Here is a 16,149-nt window from a genome sequence, read left to right as displayed (position 1 = left end):
CATTTACTGTGAAAACGGAAGATTATTTTGAAAAGACACAGTGCATGTAACAAGCGTAAATTGAGAAGCCCTCCCTAAATGTCCAAAACCAATGTTGGAGAGGCACCTAGTGAGAATGTTTTGGGAGTGAGAATGTTTTAACAAAGACATTTGCTTTTGGATTTATAATCATGGACTTGTTTCACAAAGTCTTCAAAAAGACACAGCAGTTCAAGACTGGAGTAAAAAACATCTGAGAGGGATACTATTGCACGGGAACAGCATGATGGCAAAAAAATCTGTCTCTCACTTGCAGCGTTCCTGAGATATTTAATGTTAGTAACGTTGTGTCGTACACAACATCGCTGGTCGCAGAGTTAACTTCTATAGTGTCCAGTATGTCATAGTTTCCTCATCAGTCCTGTTCAACACTTGGTGGGGAGACACAGCTCAGTTTGAAAAGCACCATTTCAGCGATACTGCACACAGTTTATTTTCAGATTGTGTCACATTAGACATCCTTTATTTTTCACTTCCCCGATCAGACAACTGCATGAGGCATCCACTTGCCCCAACACAGAGGTTACTCGTCAGGTGGGTAAGCGTTAATGTTGAACAATTTCTGACAAGGAGAGACGACAAAATGCAGCCATATTGGTTAAATACCTATGTAATATCTCTGCTGATAACCTCACAGTCCCACAGCGGCACTGAGACATTCATTATACATAGCTACATCCCTTGTCTCTTCAATAAAGGCACAACGTCTCTCCCTGAAAAGGTCACCGGTCAATGGGTTTGTGTATGTGAGCAACTGGAGGCTCGTGTGTCGTACCTCTTCGTCACTGACCACGCCTCCGTCAAACACCTTCGCCACCAACTCATGACTGAGACGATCCAGCAGGAACACGGAGCAGCTAGAGGAGAGAGGAAACGAGAATATCTCATTTCATCTCAGGTCATTTTGTAACTTCAATTAAATGCGACAAGTCGGTTAGGAACAAATTGCCAAGATAGCCTTTTCAAATGGTGATAAAGACATTCCCATTTCACACACACACACACACACACACACACACACACACACACACACACACACACACACTCTCTCTATCACACACACATGTTGAAACATTCCTTTGAAGATGAATCAGAGGGCTTACATCTCTGCGCCACTGAGGTTCCTGGCCTCCACTATAATTTCCTGTAACAGCACTGACACATCATCTGAAAGAATTAGGCAGAGAGAAAGAGAGTGGGTGAGAGCGGAAACAAAAGGAAAGGAGAGGAAATTAAAGGAAATATCAGCGAGGCCCAGATAGACAAAAACAGAGATTATACAGTGAGTACAGCGGTGGATAGGCTGTACGAGCTGATATGAGCTTTTGTAATCAACGGTTCTGTACAGTGAGAGGCAATTTGCTCCACCAGTGGATCAATTCTTTGCACCTGCAATCGTGATGAATCATCAACGACTCCTTCCACAGTTGGTGCTTACTGTTGGATACGAATCTAAATGACTCAGTGTAATTATAGGATAGAGAGGTGGAGCCATCACTTTTAATGCCCTTTTGATTTTATGGTTATGATCCTGGGTGTAATCACCTTTTCGGTAATATCTCATTCAATTACGTGCGCCATTCGTTTCACTAGGTGATCACTTAAATATCAGCCATTAAGGCAAATTGTCCTACGACGTTCTTCCTTCGCAGACACAGACAGGCAGGACTTACCCAAGTGTGTGAAGAGATTCTTGGCCACTTGTAAGAGTGCCTGTGTGGAGAGACAGCGGACAGGAAAAGCTCTTTAACTTCATGCATATTTATGTATGCGTATACAGTATGTGTGTGAGTGTGTGTGAGGGAGTGTCAGTGTGGGCGTGTGCAGTACCTGGCACTCCACTTTGAGTTTCTGTTCCTTCTGGAAGGCCAAAGTTGAAGTGAGGACTGTTGAAGTGTAGCAGAAACAGTGCTGGATTGCATGCTCATCTGCCTCTGTGTGTCTGCGGCGGAGAACACACACACACACACACACACACACACACACACACACACAAAGTTGCATGATAAATCAGAATTCAGACAGAGCTAATAGGCTGCTGTGGGACATCAGATACTCAAAACGTTTACGAATGTAGAGCTGAAACGGCAAATTAATCAATCGGTTGATGGTTAGAAAATTACTCTGCAACTAATTTGATAACAGATTAATCATTTTGCAGGAAACTAGAATTACTGCGTCATGGTTCAATGTCAAGCTGGAGTACGGACTCATATGTCGCCATGACAGGTGACAACGCTTCAAATATGGATGTTACTGCAAAGAAGCTATACATTTTAAAACATGCTTCACACACATCTTCAACTCGGCAGCACATATGATCTGTATAATCAGCACAGTTCCAATGTGGGCACCCAAGATTATCCAGTATCTGACTAAATGTCTTCCCCTCTGTTTTTGAGTTATGGTGTTGAATAACGGCCAGAAATATGTCTCTGCAGAACATTATGATGTCACAGTGAAGTTGACCTTTGACCTTTTGGTTATAAAATGTCTTCACTTCATCACTGTATCGGGCATTTGTGTGAAATCTTGTCATAATTAGTGTATGACTTCTTGAGTTATGGCCAAACACATGTTTTCTGAGATCACAGTGACCTTTGATCACCGAACTCTGATTACTTCATTGTTGAGTCCAGTGGACGTCTGTACCAGTTTGAAGAAATTCTCTCAGTGTGTTCTTGACAAGAATGGGGTGGACGGATGGACAAGCTGAAAACATAATGCCTCTGGCGACGGCTCTTGCCGATGTGGAAGCATAAAAACAGGAATGTTCTGGGGGACCCCAAGGCGTTCCCAGGCCAGATGAGGAATATAATCCCTCCAGTGTTTTCTGGGTCTGTCCCGGGGCCTCCTGCCAGTGGGACGTGCCTGAAACACCTCTAACGGGAGGCACCCAGGAGGCATCCTGATCAGATGCTCGAACCATCTCAACTGACCCCTTTCGACATAAAGGAGCAGCGGCTCTACTCCGAGCTCCCTCCGAATGTCCGAGCTCCTCACCCAATCTCTAAGGCTGAGAAACTCATTTTGGCGGCTTGTATCCGCGATCTCATTCTTTCGGTCACTACCCAGAGCTCATGACCATAGGTGAGGGCTGGGACGTAGATGGACCAGTAAATCAAAAGCTTTGCCTTCCAGCTTAGCTCCCTCTTCACCACGATGGACCGGTGTAACACCTGCATCACTGCAGATAATTGTAAACTGAACATCTTCAGATGCTCTGTCATCTCGGGCTTTGGAAAATTGTGATTGGACTTTTTTTTTTTTTTTTTAATCACTTTTTAAAACTACTGAATCAGTGGTGGAACGTAACTAACATCTACTCAATTATTGTACTTCACTGTGGAGACATGTGAGAAGAAGCTTTCTTTACGAATTGGAGATAACACGGGTAGTTGAGGCGGCACGTTGGTGCAGTGGTTAGCATTGTCACCTCACAGCAAGATAAGAGGCTTCCTGGTTCTAACCCAGGGGGTGGAGTTTGCATGTCCTCCTCGTGTCCGGGTACTCCAGCTTCCTCCCACAGTCCAAAGACATGCAGGTTAATTGGTGACTCTGAATTGCCTGCAGGTATGAATTTGAGTGTGAATGGTTGTCTGTCTCTATGTGTCAGCCCTGTGATAGTCTGGTGACCTGTCCAGAGTGTACCCTGCCTCTCGTCCAGTGTCAGCTGGGATAGTGGATAATGGATTATAATCTGTGGATTCATTGATAATGAAAATAATGCAGCCAAAGACAGGCCTGATTCATAATTATTATCTAAAAAACACTTACAGCTGTGTGAGACTTAAATTACTGTAATATGTCTAAATCACAACAGAAGCAAACTCTGGTTTCCTGTGACCGTTAAACATGGCTGTCAATCTCCTTTAAAATTAAATGACTGGAGAACCTGAGAGCATTTAGGAGGCAAATGAAGACTGATGAATGAAATTATCTGCAGTGACCACAGTGATGCTGGTAATTGCCTGCCGTTCTCTCTCTCAGCCTACAGAGGGCAGTGGCAATGTGCTGCATGCTACCAGTGTTGCTGTGCGCAGCAGTGTGTGGCTCCAGGGCTTTCTGTCCCTGAGTTTGGATGGAAGCAGCATTTGACCCGAACCTGGAAAAGGCCTGGGAAGTTCATACTCTTGATACTCTTGTAAAGAGTATTGAGAGTCTTGTAAATCAGGCTATTTGCAACAGTCTCTATTTCTGCAGCAAGAGTCGAAACAAGCAAGAGTCAATTTCCCAGGAACTGAAGTCAGACACACAGCAGTAAAAAAGCACACAGCAGGTTCCCACGGGGTTGGCTGCAGTTTCTAAGACAGTATGAGAAATGAATCCAACAGCCTACTAACATGGCCTTCTGAACATAAAAGCTCATCCCATGTTGGCCTTATACATCCTTATATTCTTACACTGCTGCTTAGGGTTCAGGTTTATCATGAGGCCACACGTCACTCTGTAATGGTTAGAGCGTAGTGTTCTCATCTGCTGGCATCAAAACTGAGTTATGACCACTTACTGGTACCACAATATGTTTCCATGCACCTGTGTCCTAGGGTAATTGGCTAATTTACACTTTGAAGAATCCAGGCAGAGAGAACTGTGCACATGAATATGCAATCTATAGATGAGGGGATGTATCTCAGAGATGTATGTCTCTGCTAAAATCTGGATGACTGTGCTTGGAGCGAAGGATAGATTTATCACATTTTATGCACAGTTGTGACCATAATCCTGCTGCTGTTACTATGGTAATGAGATGCCAGCTCTGTCATCTGTGCCACTGGCAGAGGGAGAAATTATACGACATGATCCCCTCTCATCTATCTTAGTCTTCAGAGAGAGAGAAAGAGAGAAGAAGAGAGAAAGAGAGGATGGAAAGCAGAGGGATTGTACTGTACGGGAGCGCGAGCATGTGTACAGTGTGTGAGTGTGCATGTGAGGTGTGTGTTTGTTAGTGAGAAAAAGAGATAAAATACAGAATACACTAATCTCCAAGCATTTAAACATAAGACAAAGAGGCGTATGCTGCTTGACAAAGAGATAGGGATGGATAGATAGATGAATGGATGGACGGACGGACGGACGGACGGACGGACAGACGGACAGATAGATAGATAGATAGATAGATAGATAGATAGAGTTTCTTAGAGACGGTTCACCTCTCATCCAAGAGGCCTCTTCAGTTGTAACAGACAGGTTGTAGGTGGGATGGATGGATGGATGGATGGACCTACAATGCAGTCTTGGGATCCCTCCCTTAACACCCATTCACACCTGGATCCATCCAATCCTAACAACCGGGTGGACCAACGACTCACATGTGACCTTAACAACTATGTAAGGGTTCCCACACCCACACAGAGTTTAAAGCCTGTGACTCCACACCCGTCTGTCAGAACTGAAAAAGTCTCTTGGATGAAGGACGAAACATCTTCAAGAAACTCAAGCAAGTCCAGTTGCCTACGATATAGCACTTAAGATTGCCATGACCTGGATGACTGAGATAGATAGATAGATAGATAGATAGATAGATAGATAGATAGATAGATAAAACTTTCCTCACTCTCTCAGACAGTTCCTTAAGCAAACAGACAAACACAGACAGCCACAGCTGGAGTGCGTTTTTATGGACTTCTGTATTCAGGAGATAGCAGCATTGCTCCTGGCAGCATCACACACACACACACACACACACACACACAAACAAATACATGCCAAGACATGGTGCCAAACCAGGCAGCCAAGCCACCCGCTGTTAGACTCATGACCCGACTCTAGATCATCGCATAGCCATCTGCATCGTCACGCACACACACACACACACACACACACACACACACACACACACACACACGGGGCGATGGTATGCATTCATGAGGGCAGCACGTTCTGCTGGTTGGCGGCAGACTGCAGTGGAAACAGCAGCAAACTCTCCACTGCTATGAACTCAACAAATCTGAGCCGTTGAGCTCAACCAATCAGGCCAACCCATCCCAACATTACTGTAAGCCGCTGTCAGATAAATCTTTGTATCTACCATGAGTCAGCGCTTCAGGAATTAGGAAAAGCCAAATCGTCTTCAGCCTGACATCACAGCATTTTAAATATACTTTAGCAATAAACCAGCAGTGGCTAAATTACAGTAATTTTAAAGGTAAGCCAACAGGTTAAAAACGTGTCTGTTTTTGACGTAAGGAATCTTCTGCGCATGAAATGGTTCAGTGTGATCTTGTGATCACAAAATGGAAAAGGGTTAATGATAGCTTACAGTTTAAACTCTCACATACATACCTTTGCCCACCCTGCTTGTTGAAGGCGCACGCTAGAGCCACCACCTGACCGGTGGCCCTGCTCGCCACCGGTACACAAAGCATGGAGGAGATCTCACAGCCCAACATGCTGGACAGTTGCCTTCGCTCCTCCTGAGAGGAAGAGAAGTGGAAAAATCAGTTTGATATAGCGACAGAATAAATGGATAGATAAATAGATAAGAAAGAAAGAAACTGCTTACAGCACTGATGTCCTGAAGAGTAATCGATTTCTTCTTCTCCACAACCTGACCAAAGCGTCCAAACATCAGCTGAATAGAGAGAGAAGGAGAGCGATAAAGGCCGTGTGATTAAAAGAAAAACAATGTAATGAACCCGAGAGACAGGAAACAATCATAATTGCTGAGAGAGTCGCTGGTGATTCTCTTTAAAATATATAAATAGAGCTTGTTTATTCTGAGTCTATTACCTCTCTTGTTAAATTAACACAAATAACCCATCTTGGGTGTGTGTTTCTCTTTGTGTCCTTATATTCCACACATCATTTGGCCTCGGATACAAGGTCTATTAGCGCCATAAAGCCTGTTACAAATACTACATCGGCGCCGCAACCGGGGACAGGAGACTTAAAGCGACCTGAAGGAAGTGATTACTTGCCCAAATTTCTTAATTATAACCCCTGTCAGGGATTATAAAAGATTACATGTGGGGGTTTAGTCTACCGTGTCAGTCAGAGAGACCTGCAACACTTGCATTTAAAGTATGCTCGTTAAAAATGGCAACAAACCTCCCTAAATGTATCTTATCGTATGACCTCAGTGTGAAAAACTCAAGTGAATGAATGAATGAAGGTGTGATTTACTTAACTGGGAACGAAGACCACAAACATTATATACAAATAATGTCAAAATGAATATCTATATGAATTCTCGTGTTTGATGGTCTCACCGGGAAGCTGATCTCCTCCTCCAAGACTTTGTCTCCAACTACCTGCAGGTCACAGAGGTCAGAGGTCATTTAATGGAGTCACTGCTAAAACAGTATGTAACATTTATTTGTGTCTTCTTATGCTTATTTGTGCGTACCTGGCAGAAAAGCTGGTGGTTGTCCTCGGATACCAGCAGCAAACAACAGCACTGTGAATGAGTCTGCTGCTGCAGCTGAAGGAGAACACAAACATGCTATCAGTCCTGATAAAAAGTCATAAAAACTCTCCTTTTATCAGGCTCAGTCGGGCATTTGGAGCCGAGTCGAGGTGTGAAGATAAGATTAGACATCGGCGGACAAAATGACTGGAGCAATAATTCAATACTATCTACATTGTCTGGCAGAAGCATCGGCGTGCCAAAAAAAGAATTGTTAGTGTGAATTAAAATATCTCACACAATAAAATCTGGAGTAAATTCAGAGTTTGTGAGAGGAGTTATTCAACTGTATTTTCATGGACAGTGATAATACAAAAATATCATGTTACTATAAACTGCCTCACATGTCTACACATACTCATACATGCTCCTATAATGTTGCATCCTTCACCTCATGATCATCTCTTAATCCTGTTTCCCTGTCACAAAAGAGAGCTATAAGAATGATTGAATTATTATAAATAATTGAATTATAAACCAACCTGTTAGAGCCATTTCTAGCAAGTCCTAGTGTCCTATTATGTTTTGAGTCACTTTAATGCCACCTGACCTGGCATCTCGGGACCCTTTAATTAAAGGCGGGTGTGCTGAGGTGTGGAAGACACCACGGGGTTACAGGCTTTAACCACTGTGTATTTGGTTAGTCTTGGTTTTTTATTGTGTGATGAAGTTGTTTAATGCCCCATTGATCTGAGCTTTGTCTTTGTAAATGCCTGTTAATTTGGGGAGTGTTTGTTTGGAGAGTTTTCATTTTTTTGAATGTGACAGTCATAGTGTCATCTTGCAAGTCCCCACACATCATGCAAATCAATCAACTCTTAAACCTGGATCATCAAACAGTGAGTAAGACTAAAGCAAAGACAGTGAGTTCATCATATCTCCCGTTATGGCGTCTGTAGGCGGATATTTTTTAACTTATTTGGAAGCCGCAATACAACCAATGCTCTACTTATTAACTCACATGCTTAAAAATGTTGTGAACTGCACAGATAATGTACAAAGCAAACAATAATTTGCTTCCTTATTGTACTCAGAGGCTGTTTGAAATTAGAGAAAGCCACTCTTAGGGGAATAATTATGTAAAAAAAAAAAAAAGAAAGAAAGAAAGAAAGCGAAAAAAAGGTAATAATAACAATAATAATAATAATAATAATAATAAAATAAATTTAAAAATATGTAAAAAAAAAAATCTACAAAGTGTGGATTATTAACATGATAATTATTTTAAAGAATAAAAAATATTTTTTGTATTGATTCTCTTTTTGTTTTTTGTTTTTTTTACAGTCTAAACCTGTTGGTGAATGCGTTACTTACCACTATATCATACTACTATGAGGGATTAAAGCATTTGTGCAAATAACAGAATCAATTTTAAGAATTAATTTTGATTCTGACACACGAGCAAGGTTTTTCTTCGATGCTGACTCCCCACATAAACACAGAAAAAGTCACATATAGGTGTCTGCGTCCATCTTAATGAAGGAGTATGTAATGAGAAACATTTCATTCATAGACTAAAAAGCACCTCTAAGGTGGGAACACACGCCCGTATGTGCACAGTTACACAAATACCGCAGGGGCATAACAATGTACATGATCACACACACACACACACACACACACACACGTATACACACAGTCATGAGAGCAGCATTTCCTCACACATCATTCTTCTCTGTAATCCACAGAGCTGGATAGAGAACAAGCAGGAAAAGGATATACACCAGCCGCTGCCAACACACTCGCCCCCCAGTCACACATGTAAGCACTCAACAACACACATGAACTCACAGACACACACACATACACAGCACAAACATACACAAGCAAGTCGTCGCACCCACATATCATAATAAACCCTTCCACCCCCTTTTTCCCAAATACAGTTAATCTCGTGAGAGCCGCCCTGAGCACTTCCCACCAAACTGACGATTCCTCAGAAGCAACAATCTCCCGCTTCTTTTCCTCCCTTCCTCCTCCCTCTCCTCCCTCTCCTCCCTCCCCCCTAACCCCTTTTTACAACTGTAACAATAAACAGGCGAAACAAATCATGTCGGATTCGAAATGCATTTGAAAACCCCTGCAGCTTTTTGCACCACCGCGACTTCTCCCTCTCCTTTTCTTCAGATGCGGAAAAACTACTACAAATTCAGGTTTAGAGGAATCAGAGGCTGATGTTTTAGATGCAGGCTGCACTGCGGTGTTGTTTCACCCCGAGGATCTAAGTCCTGTGGCGTCAAGGTAGCAGCGAAGGTGCAATCTCTAATTGTTTAGATTTGACCAGACTTTTTGGGGAAAGGAGGAGAGTGCTTTAAAACAAGAATAAAAAAATATATTTGTTTTCTGCTGCAAGAAGACACAGATCACTGCGGTTAACAGCCCTCATTAATAAAAAATGACAAGAAAAATGAGAAAAAGAATGAGCTTATGATTATGCACCAGACTCCTTCTAATTAGCAACAATTTAAGATAAAACAATCAATATTTTAATCATTGAGTGCGTAAACTGCAAAATAAGATTTTCACATTTTTTAACATTTATTTAGATTAATATTTAAAATCTGAGTTGTACCTGTTGTTTAAAAATGAAAACAAACACTAAGAATTTCACAGAGTTTTTCTTTTTGTATAAAAATAATGAGCCTTTGTGACAGTCGACCAGAGGGGAAATAAATCCCCAGAATTTCCTTGACATATTAGGGCTGCAACTAATTGTTGTTTTCATAATCAATTTCATTTGCCAATTATTTTCTAGATCCATTAAATTAATTCGTTATTCTATAAAATGTCAGGATAAGGTAAAAAATGTCTGTAACACATCCAAAATGACATTTTCAACTTCTCAAAACTCAAAGAAATTCAGTTTAAAATCACACAAGATGAATGAAAGCAGCAAATCCTCGCTGAAAACCAGTGAATGCAAAGTCCTTGATTTTTTAGTGGAGACAAACTTTGACTTAACTTTCTGCTTTACCAAAACTTGTCTCAAAAAAAAATTCCACCATGCTCAGTAAGCAGTACGAAAAACAGAATCACAAGCATAAGGTGTGCATAAGGTCATTAGACTTCCTTGAAGCTCTGCTGGACTGAGACTTCGTCCCTTTGATGCAGCGTAACCTTCAAATCTCCTTCCTCTCTCCTGCAATATCCCTCTCCATCTCATATTTTCTTTATCAGTGAATAATTCCATACATTTAAATTGTTGTCAGGTTTCTGCACACACTGTAGCTGATAGCTCCTCTCTCTGTATCCCTCCTCTCTCCCCCAGCTTTTACCTCACTGCAATCAATCACTGCACCTCCTCCCCTCCTTCTCACAGAGAGTCTATCATATTTATGGAGGGGGGGCATACTGTTACTGTGGGGAGACCGATGAAGCAATTGTGTGATAAAAAGCTTGTGGTATAGGTAATGACAGGACGAGGGGAACAAGTCACCAGGAAGGATCTCATGTTCTGCATGTACTGTATGTCTTTAACTGTGTGTGTGTGCGTGCACGAGGGAGCATATGAAAGATCTCAACCACTTACATAATTGATGACTTTGAGCTGCAGAGAGGCCGCATCAAGGTCAAAGAGCTCACCTGAAAGAGAAGAGGGAGAGAGAGAGAGTGATGGGAGTGAGAACCAGAGAGGAGCACGGGCAGGTTGGCGCTAAGGAAGACGGGGAAATGCAGAGCATGTACGCAACTGGACAGAAAGCAATCCAGGGAGGGATGTGAGGAGAGAAGGAGGTCGGGGCAGGGTGAGCGGGGACCAGCTAACAGAGGGACTAATAATGAAGACAGGACAGAGGATGGAGGACCGTCTGGACTGCAGATGAAGACAGAAGGAACGAGCTGGACAGGGAGCACAGAGAGGCGAGGCAGAGGCCGGGGGAAATAAAACGGAGGAGACTAAAGCCGACTCATATTTGTTGACAATTACCAGGGAGTAAACAACGTTGATGCATGTGTATATGCATAGGAACGGCATTAGCGAGTCCACTTCCATTATGCATGAGATTTTAAACAGCGTTTCTGCGGTCTGTTTTCACACAGGAGCTGTCACACATTGCTTGTGCCACTGACGGAGTCCATCTAAATTCATGGAGCTTTTTATCCAGATGGGCATAGCCTATTAACATAGGACACCTCATATATACCACTAAGTGTGTGTGTGTGTGTGTGTGTGTGTGTGTGTGTGTATAATTATGTTTACTTCACAGTGTGGTGTCTGTATAATTGAGGTAAAGATGATGTAAGAAGTGAGGGAGTGGAGGAGGAGGATTATTTAACATGCCTCGATGTATGTTTGTGTGAACCATTTGTGTGTGCGTACCACAGAGTTGCAGGATGTTGCGGTCCAGCTCGCAGTAGTCCTGCTCCGAGACGTTGAGGTGCAGCAGTGCATTGTGGGACTGTATGGGAGAGGGGCTGAGAGGAGGCCTCTGGTAGGACGTCTGAACAGCCTGGACTCGCGTGCATGCCACTGAGGCCTGCAACGTCATGCACGTATGCAGAAACACAGACAGGGGTGGGTCAGTTTACTGAGTATGAATCACATTGCAATTTTTGTAATTAGCCCCATCATCCATTGCATTACCCACTCCACAAAGTGGAGCACTTCTCAGACATGCTTTTCATGAGGTTACAAAGTATTGTTATCATGAAAGACAGTTTCATGATTTAGGACAATATTAAAATCTGATCATGTAATCCTTGACAATGTAATGAATATTGTCCATCACACTACAAGCAAACAAATCCCATTGCACTAAACTAGATTAGATTAGAAACTAGATTTTTGTTCAGGATCATCACCGAAAACTATAAGAAAATCCACAGATCCTGTTTGGCTTTGTAAAAAGAAGCAAAGTCTCAAATGTCACATGACCCACAAACTTACAGGAAGCGATCCATAAGCGTAAATTCGACTTCATGTGTCTTTGCTGGTGAAACTGTTTACATTTGTAAAACCTGTGACACTTTCATGTGAAATTAAAGTATGTGTTTACAGAGTAAGGTATATGCATTTGCACATCAATCTGTATTTCTGTGGATATGACCTTACACAACACAAAAATAAAAAGTGAAGTATTTGAGGATCATAGCACACATTTGTAGATTGTCTTGTGTGGGTTACAAAAAATTAAGTCCAATAAAAACACCCATATGATTTTTTGTAACCTCATTTTATAGTCCTGAATCCATGTAATCCGTTACAACCCAACACTGCAGACGAGCAAAGTCAGGTGAGATTACAGAAAATTTGAGGGAGCAAATTATCAGACTAAATACAGTTCGATGCTTTCATCCAGAAAAATGAATGAATAAAACAAAAACCCACTGTCAAGTAAACATGACCAGTTTTTATACAGAAATCAATACTGAGAAAGTGAGTGTGAATCCAACACACACGTTTCTGCAAAGTTATAAAATGACAGATTTTTCTTTTTTTAATATTAATAGACTCTATCCAGGACTGCAAGCGGTCTTAATATAAACTTTTTAAAGAAGCAGAAACAAGCTTTTTGGATTTATGATCTCAGAAACTTCCAACTTCAAGGCTGTTTTTATGGTTATTTTATTAAAGAGTTTGATAGTTTAGCACGCTGTTTTAATGTAAATTCTATCCTTGCTGCTACGATGATATTTTTGCAATGTTTAATGGTGTATTTTCTTTAAGTTTGTGTTTTCTTTTTAGGTGCAGCATCCTTTAAAAGCTGGCGATGTGTCTCCAGTTCTCAGAAGATAATCAACAGAGAGAACGCCTTCTTGTAAAGTACATACAGGCTGTGCTTTAAACCCTCTGATAAAGGCCCAGTATCGAAACGTGTTGAACTCTTGCAGTAAGTCCGCTACTGTTGCCAAGTTGCTTATTTTTTACATATGTGACCATAAAAAACAGATAAAGAGAGAGCTTACATGTTTCTCCAGCATGTTAAGATGCAGTTCATCCTGATCAGATAGTGGATTACAGCCCACCTGCAACACACACACACATTTCAGTGCAGTCCAGTGAATGAGCTTGACTGTTGCCTCTGTAGAGTTCATTTAATTTGCGAATGTTGAGTGAAACCAAATGAATACGACTATATGTCATTCAACTGCAACTAACTTTTCATGCAGGAGGTAATGTCATCATCATTAGAGTTTGCTTTTGTTGCTTCAGTTTATTGATTTATAAACCTTTTTGTATGTCCTCAAATGCAAGGACTTACCAGTAAGACAGCGATGGCCTTGTCCTGCTCCTGATCCAAGAGAGGAATGACAACAGCTGAAAGAAAGAACGAATACAAAAAGAAAGGAAAAGCATTCATATTATGTAATGCGTTGATTCAGACAAAACACATTCTTGGTCCTTTTATCGGCCCCCTTCAATTTTCTTTCCATGTCCTTGTCTTGCTCTTAATCTTTTTTGTTCTCTCTCTGTGTTCTGATAGGAATAAGCAGGGGAAAAGAACATGGGAAATAATAAACCTAATGTCCTTGCGTAACTGTTCTTTCTTTCCTTTCATTTTTTGCTCCCGTCAGTGTGGAGCAGAAAGCAACAGCAGATCTGTATGGACAAAATCTGTTTGATCTTGGGGGTGCATGTGTGGACAGCAGGCGAAACGGCAGACAGAGTGATGTGTTTACCACGCTGGTACCAAACTATCTCCTCTTTCTGCTGCAACATGAAATGTTCAGTGATATTTATTGATCCGCAGAGTGCAGAGTGGTCGTGCATGTGTACTTTAGGATGTCTCTTCATGATTACATCCCCTCAGGTTGTTCTCTCATTCCTGTTTTTAGATAAAAACAAAAAATGTTCATTTGAAGAGGAATGCGGAGTGTGCTCGATGCGCTCCATGTGAGCCCTTACATTTTTTTCTCATCACAGACCTTTCATTGCTTTTTTTGTGGGGGGGGGGTCTCTTGTCCAATTTTATTGCCCACGCAGCTCCATACCTATCCCTCTGCAATCATCATCTCTTGTTTGCTACTTCTCTCTACCTCCGTTCGTTTTTTTTTTTCTCCCACACTCTCACATCTCTCTGCTCCTCTGCATGAACAGGAGCACGCTTACACACCCTCAAACAAGCACGCACACTCAGATGTTGGTCCATTTGTCTGTCTGCCAGCACCATTCAAGCCCCTGCTACACCCTTTAACATACACACATGCTGAAGAGCCACACACACCTCTTCTGTGTGCTGGTAATGGAGCTGCGAGGCAGATTCTGTATTTCTCTGGCAGTTCGGACGGAGGGAGGCCGGCGCACTGACATCGCTTCAGCTGGTCCACAATACTCCTAAGACACAGAGAAAGACAATTACCTCCAGCACATCACACACTGCGAGGAGCACAGAGAGAGCGTGTCAGACGCTGGGGAGACAAAGAGGAAGAGGGGATTTGGAAGACAATTGGAGCAAATGGAAAAATAATCACCAGCATTACAAAAACAGACACGTTGTGCTCACTGACACTAACCAAAACATGTCTGAATAGAACTATTATTCACTGTCAAATTATATGAACTCAATACAGCCATGTGTGTGTGTGTGTGTGTGTGTGGAGGTGCTGGCCAGGTGTGAAGCCAGGTGTGATGATGGCAAAGGCGCAGCTCTGTGCCTGTGTTACATTTAATACAGAGGGCAGCTCTCTTATGCTAAAATATGATACATTTATTTATTCTGGACTGACGACTGCCAGATGACACAAATGCACACGCATTTGCACACATGCACAAAACACACGTGTGCCTCCGCACCTCAGTGAGCAAACACACTCAGACTTGCATGAATATGGAAATGAAGGACAAAAAGAAGGAAAATAGTTTCACTGATGCACACAGGTAAATTCAACATCTATGTGCTTCTCATAATAATCTACTGAAACCCCCAGCAGCTACACACACACACACACACACACACCCACACACACACACACACATTGCAGCAGTCACTCCATTACATGCTCACAGAGTCTAAAATCCCCTCAAACCATTGCAGCCAAATCTCCGCATGGTGCATTGATTTTAAAGTGTCCATTTATTTCAGCTCACTGAGGAACAGTCCACTTCAGTTGTTGCAGTTTACTATGGTGGCAAATACAACTGACCTTTGTGTATTGTCTTTGGTCAAAGCAGCTTTACTGCACGAGCGTGAAGCCAATTTATCGCAGGCACGGCAAAGAGCAAAAAACCCACCCTGGGGCGCTGAGAAAAACACTGTTATTTAGTTGTTGCTGTGCAACAATGACACACCTATTAGATGATGCAATTTACATGTCTGATGTATAGAGATAAGTATAAGGTTGACTAAAGCCTCACAAATCAGCTCGGAGCAGTCAGCAGCAACACTAGCTCAAATTGAATAACATGTAGGTCAAAGCTGGCGTGGTGGGCGGTGTGTTGACAGTGCAGCAGTGGCCGGTGACCACAGTTAGAGACATGGAGATGGACATTTAAATAGGTCACTCAGATACAGTAAAAGTGGGTGTGTATTTGGCACTCATGGAAATGAGCGAATGATTAATTTATCTGGGTGATGCTAATGACTTCATGTTCCTGCCTAAACCGACATCACGAGCCCCATTTGTCATAACTGCTTAGCCGTCATTAAGAAACATTGCAGCTCTGTGCAGCTGACGGCGAGCCAGTGTGCGAATGTCTTTGTTAATATATGCAGCTCAGGTATTGTGTTGTGTGCTATTTTCTGTATGAGGTTTTTGCAGATGAC

General features: G+C 42.2%; 1 protein-coding gene across 2 annotated transcripts in view; it reads right to left on the bottom strand.

The window, feature by feature from the left end:
• pde2a (phosphodiesterase 2A) overlaps positions 1-16,149 on the bottom strand; it is a 224,533-nt gene that overhangs the window by 19,420 nt on the left and 188,964 nt on the right. For both annotated transcript variants that reach the window (XM_033631080.2, XM_033631081.2), the window contains exons 5-17: positions 14,611-14,720; positions 13,648-13,703; positions 13,352-13,411; positions 11,766-11,922; positions 10,977-11,029; positions 7,388-7,462; positions 7,251-7,292; positions 6,545-6,613; positions 6,325-6,455; positions 1,870-1,981; positions 1,713-1,752; positions 1,143-1,206; positions 815-896 (exon numbers count right to left, since the gene is read on the bottom strand). In XM_033631080.2, coding sequence (XP_033486971.1) covers positions 815-896; positions 1,143-1,206; positions 1,713-1,752; positions 1,870-1,981; positions 6,325-6,455; positions 6,545-6,613; positions 7,251-7,292; positions 7,388-7,462; positions 10,977-11,029; positions 11,766-11,922; positions 13,352-13,411; positions 13,648-13,703; positions 14,611-14,720 — 1,051 coding nt within the window. The remainder of the gene's footprint in view (positions 1-814; positions 897-1,142; positions 1,207-1,712; positions 1,753-1,869; positions 1,982-6,324; positions 6,456-6,544; positions 6,614-7,250; positions 7,293-7,387; positions 7,463-10,976; positions 11,030-11,765; positions 11,923-13,351; positions 13,412-13,647; positions 13,704-14,610; positions 14,721-16,149) is intronic.

The sequence above is a fragment of the Epinephelus lanceolatus genome, chromosome 4, assembly GCF_041903045.1.
Source record: "Epinephelus lanceolatus isolate andai-2023 chromosome 4, ASM4190304v1, whole genome shotgun sequence".
Lineage (NCBI taxonomy): Eukaryota > Metazoa > Chordata > Actinopteri > Perciformes > Serranidae > Epinephelus > Epinephelus lanceolatus.
Note: the sequence above shows the minus strand (reverse complement) of the source record. Positions and strands in the feature narration are given on the sequence as shown.